At 47.8% G+C, this 5000-nt stretch overlaps 2 protein-coding genes across 5 annotated transcripts in view; one reads left to right on the top strand and one right to left on the bottom strand.

Moving 5' to 3' along the window:
- Positions 1 to 5000, bottom strand: part of LOC126573443 (phosphopentomutase) — a 54619-nt gene that overhangs the window by 48462 nt on the left and 1157 nt on the right. Inside the window, exon 1 of one of the 4 annotated variants that reach the window (XM_050233587.1) lies at positions 1768 to 1839. The exons of 1 other annotated variant lie outside the window; for it this stretch is intronic. The gene's annotated coding sequence lies outside the window, so the exon portion shown is untranslated. Of the gene's footprint in view, positions 1 to 756; positions 853 to 875; positions 968 to 1767; positions 1840 to 5000 lie in introns of those variants that run through there. 2 more of the 4 variants (XM_050233584.1, XM_050233586.1) reach the window with 2 other exon arrangements.
- LOC126573478 (acylphosphatase-2) overlaps positions 2407 to 5000 on the top strand; it is a 3701-nt gene continuing 1107 nt past the window's right edge. The window contains exons 1-2 of the mRNA XM_050233629.1: positions 2407 to 2830; positions 4219 to 4345. Of these exons, the coding sequence (XP_050089586.1) occupies positions 2761 to 2830; positions 4219 to 4345 (197 nt within the window). The 5' untranslated portion in view covers positions 2407 to 2760. The remainder of the gene's footprint in view (positions 2831 to 4218; positions 4346 to 5000) is intronic.

Genomic DNA, 5000 nt, shown 5'->3' with positions numbered 1-5000 from the left:
ACAAAAAAAACCCTGAATGAAAGCCACTTATGCTGCTCCGTACGATGATGATAAGACGCCGCCGGCCAGTAACGACGCTAATAAACCAACAACAGCAACACGCACTCCTTTCGCGTCATCGTCGTTAGCATAAATGTAGTCAGATCGTGCTTACGCATGAGCGGGCGCGGTTTTCGTCTTCGTTCCGCCGTGCGCGCCACACTAATGGACTGATGACGTACTTAAGTGATAGCAATTCTAATGATTTCCATCAAAACCATAAAAAATTGCTTCTTTTTTTGCGGTTTCCCCAACACACCGCCACATTACAATGTAACTCAACTAGGGGCCCCACGAAGCCAAGTGTCTCGGACCACGGTCAATGACCGGATGCCGTTTCCGTTACACTGCAACCACGTAGTTGCTCATTCAGCGGAAGTAAAAAAGAAAGTGACACAATCCGTTAGCAAAACTGCACCGCACAAGCACAAGCTGACCTTGCGAAAACATGGGCACACATTGTAGGGAAGCGATGCGAGAAGCGCAAACATCGCATACTCACTACCGGGGATACTAGCCGCGGCGGTTGTAACCTTGGCACCGTCTCAAGATTCTAGATCGTGCTCAGCCCTGAAAACGCAATCGGCATCCAAGGTCCCAAGGTCCGAGGGCGAATGAACGTGTGTTTCGTCGATCCATTTATTAGTTATGCTTCCGTCACCAGAAAGGCCACGAACAAGGGGGCCGCATCAAGAATAATCGATTGAGACGAGGTACCTCTACTGCAAACTGCGCGACAACAACACCCCGAAAACCAAATCAAAAACACTGCCTCAACGCCGGCCGAATTCCACTGAACGGGCACACGGGCACAAAATATTTGCAAAAAATCTCACCCGACGACGGGTTCTCTCTCGTCGATGAAGGTTACTGCTACTGTGGCCACGGCGAGGCAAGCGAGCGCCAAGACACTGGCCGTCCGTTGAACTTTAATTGCAACCGAGTAGATGCGTAGAATAATCTGGCGTTTTTTTGGCATGTTCGGCCACCAACACCTCCACCACCACCACCACATCCCATCCAACATCCTTCACCCATTGTAGCCGGCCACAATGAAAATGTCGAATTAAAGTCAAACATTCGTGTGGCGAATGCAGGGACCGAAGCGATACGGTGAAGACACGGTACACAGTCGTCCAATTATGAGATTGTCGCAGATTCGAGAAACAGTGTTTGCTCTTGTGGTTGACTTGTAATTTCGTTTGTTTATACACAGTCCCTTGTGCGCCGCCATCTTAAGCCCATGCCAACACCCGAACCAACTGTAGCGAGGTCATAAAAAAAACCACAGTCCTTGCTAGTAACGTAAACACGCACAATGTACAACGTAATCATGAACATACTGTACGAAATTTGAACATAAAAATCGTTTGTCATTTAGAAGATCACTAATTTATAGCAATCCAGTCCACAGAAAGTATCTTCAAGTGGCAGATGATTTATGAGACAGAAAATGGGGAGAATTTCTGAACCACCACTTGAATTTTATCGGCAAAAAAGATCGAAAACGAAGTACAATAATCATGGAACGCGTTTCAAGGTTAATGCAAATTGATAGCAAAGAATGCCTAGCTTGTTGTCTCGCTTAACATATAAGTTAAAAAAGGGATTGGGAAAGGGAAAATGTTATATTGAGGTTACAGAAAAGTTATCGTTGACTAATCGATGAAAAATTAAAAAAAAAGAATACCATGCGTCTCCATCAATAAAATACAAACTACCAGGTACCTCCATTGCATCGTAGACCATGTTTGTGAGCATAAACAAGCAACAGAACTGAACAAAAGCGAAATTTCACAATGTTCACTAATGATCATTCGTCTCTAAATGCTCCGGAATTTAAACAAATTTTATATTGATTAAGATATAGTTTTTACACAACATTTTTTCATTTTACAGCTTTTCCTCCTTTATGAAAACCGAAAACAAACCAAATACTGCACTAGAACGTTCCATCCCTCCTCCTAGATGATGCCGGCCACTCGAAGGTGGACGCTACTACCATTTGCGCATTTTGATTGTTCAAGCGACCACAGAAACGAACAATCAGTTGTCTCTTTTCACTGTAATGAAACAAAAACAAGAAACCCAATACCCTCGGACGTCGTCGCGTCGATCGGTTCTCAAGAGCTGGTTCAGATATTTTTACAGACCGGACGCCACGGAATGGGACAACGGTGGAAGAGTCCTCGCTTACCGACGGCTCTGCGCAATCGCAATCGCCGATCGCAAACGATCGCTATCGGTGCCGCACCGAACTCAAGATTTCCCACCACGCGCGCTGCCCGCGCCCATCCCGTGACTCCTCGTGTCTCGAGAATCGGTTCCGGCCAAAAGGAAAAGGGCGAGCATCGGGAACCACCCTGTGTCGATCTAAATGAGCCAACGGCGGGCGCAACCAGCGACAGTTGACGATTAGTAGCCCGACGGAACGGAAACAACACTCGGAACCAAGCGAAAGCAAAGCACATCTAGTAGCAGGCAGGCAACCGTAGCCTACATTTGACACCGCCCGTCCTACAGTGTTGCATCAAAGTTGACCTTGCCCATCGGACCTCAACTCAACGGAACGAGAGAGAGCAGTTCCTTATCTGGATTGCCACCGCGCGCGCCCCCCACAAAACCAAACGTGGTCGTCATCGTAGTTACGTGTCTTTGCCGTCTCAGTTGAAGGAATTTCCTCGATTTTCTCGATATCGTGTGACGCAGTTCGCAGTCATCATGGGTGTTCAGGATCTGCAGGATCATGTGCTGGTGCAGTGCGATTTCGAAATCTTCGGCACGGTGCAAGGTGCGTTTTAACTGAGAGCATGTCTCGTGTTTCGTTCGTTCGGAGATGGACAAGTTGTGTTGTGCACCCTGGTGCTGGCAATAGACATCGATAGAGCAGGTCTTAAGCTCTTTTATAGTGACGAATACCGTTTTGATACTGCATAATCCCTTCTTGTTACAATAAGAGAAAAGAATCTTAAATGATCATTTGAATTTCTCAAACTAGAATTATTTTCCTGAGGTAATCAGTGATCTCCAATAGGGAAGATCACCACGGATTATGCTGGGTTTGCAAATTTACTTTCGATCATTCTAATTTACAAAAGCAATCAATAACGAAATTACGAGTGCCAACAAGCAGAGCATCTTGAACGATCTACAAAACGGCACTTAACTCTCGTGCCATTATCGGCACGAACAGTAACTGAAAGCAAAAGAGCCATTTAGCCGCAACAACAAACTGCTGCTTCTGCTACCTAATAATAATATCTGGCCGCTCTATTTCTGTCAGCTGTTTACTTTTACTCTCGTATCAGCATCTCGTAACTCCGTCCGTCGGATCCTTTGGCCCGTCAACGGCCATTACCGCCATTGCGGGTTCTGCGTCTTACGATAGCACGACCATCGGTCGCACGTCAATATCCTCACGTCCTCGACGTCGCGATCGCGGCGATTGACATACGATGGACAGCAGAGGTAGCAGAGGCACCGTAGTTGTTGCTAAAAAAATTTAACAAAAATAAAACAAAAGCACCAACCGGCGCGAGCCTTAAGATTGGGGTTAACTTGACGACGAATTTTGACCGAATTATTGCCCCTTTCGTGAACAATTCAACGGTACCAATACGATCGATACCATTGAAGCAAGTAAACGGCGCAGCCAGAGGACGCGGCGCACAGCGAAAGCCACCGATAGACAGAGTTCGCACTTAGGAGCAACCCTAGAACCATCGTGCGGATATCGAATGTACCAGAAAGTCGTGCCGGTTGCATATTTTTAGCCAAACCACAGTCTCATCAACGTCTTCAGAAACACACACAACAATCGCCTCGTTTGGCTTATCTCGCTCGCTCGCTCGCTCGCTCTCTCTCTCTCTGGCTATTACTTAATTGTGTTTGGACGCCGCATTGTGCCCAGCAAACGGGCCACGTTATTTATGGCCATCTCATCGGGCAAACCCTGGTGGCTCGTGTGTTGCGAACGCGCGCCGCTGCTGCATCCGACCACACAGGGACATATCGCGCCCTCGATGCACGTGTCACGTATTCGTTGCCAAACAGCGCGCACTCGTGCCCACCTATCCAGGCTGGGCAGTGAAGCATGGCCAATATATTTGTGTGTAAATCAATCAACTGTCTGCTAATCGTTATGCTTTGTGCCTTTCTCCGTTCCGTTTCCGCCTTTAGGATGTGGCTTCACCAAACACTGCCGAGACAACTGCCTGGCGCTGGGCATCAAGGGATGGGTGAAAAACTCCAAGCAGGGCACCATCATGGGCAAGATGCAGGGTGCCAAGGGTGACGTCGGCAAAATGTAAGTATCGTACGCGGGGTGCCCGTGCAACGCAACGCGGTATCTAGATGAATGAATCCTAAGATGAGTCGCAAAGAATCAAAGTTGTTATTTGGGTGAAGGCCACTACCGTCCATTAATTAGAAGCACCGGCAGTAGTGCGAAAATGTGCCGGAAAATGCGATCTGCAAAGGGAAGAGGAACAGGAAGCACACGGCAACATACTTCCGTCCGGTATGCAATCGTCTACAGCGATGAATGTTCCTAAAAATAGCTAATCATAATGCCAGAAACATACTTGTGGCTGGCGGCTGGCGGCGCCTGCAAAGGGTCGTCACTGTTCACAGTGAGGCGCATTCGTTGACCGCACTCGTTGGTGTGGCACGGGGCCCACTTTTTGGCCACGGTTCAAGTGGATCTCCTGCGCCGTAGCTTACGCGTTGACGTGCATACAGAGGAACACGTTTGGCAACGTTCGCTATCGCAGAGCAAACGATGCGAGCAACGAACTCACCGTGCGGGCATTACAAAATCTTGCAATTCTCCCTCCCGCCCGGCACTGCTACATCAGCGAGATGGATGAAAAACAACAGTCAAGAGAAAATTACCCAATAAATCAGAGACCTCGGAACGAAGGAACAAGGATGGTGCTAGTTGAGATTGCTGTTGAGATCGG

This window comes from Anopheles aquasalis, chromosome 2 (assembly GCF_943734665.1).
Source record: "Anopheles aquasalis chromosome 2, idAnoAquaMG_Q_19, whole genome shotgun sequence".
NCBI classification, from domain to species: Eukaryota; Metazoa; Arthropoda; class Insecta; order Diptera; family Culicidae; genus Anopheles; species Anopheles aquasalis.
This window is presented reverse-complemented; position numbering and strand designations above follow the sequence as displayed.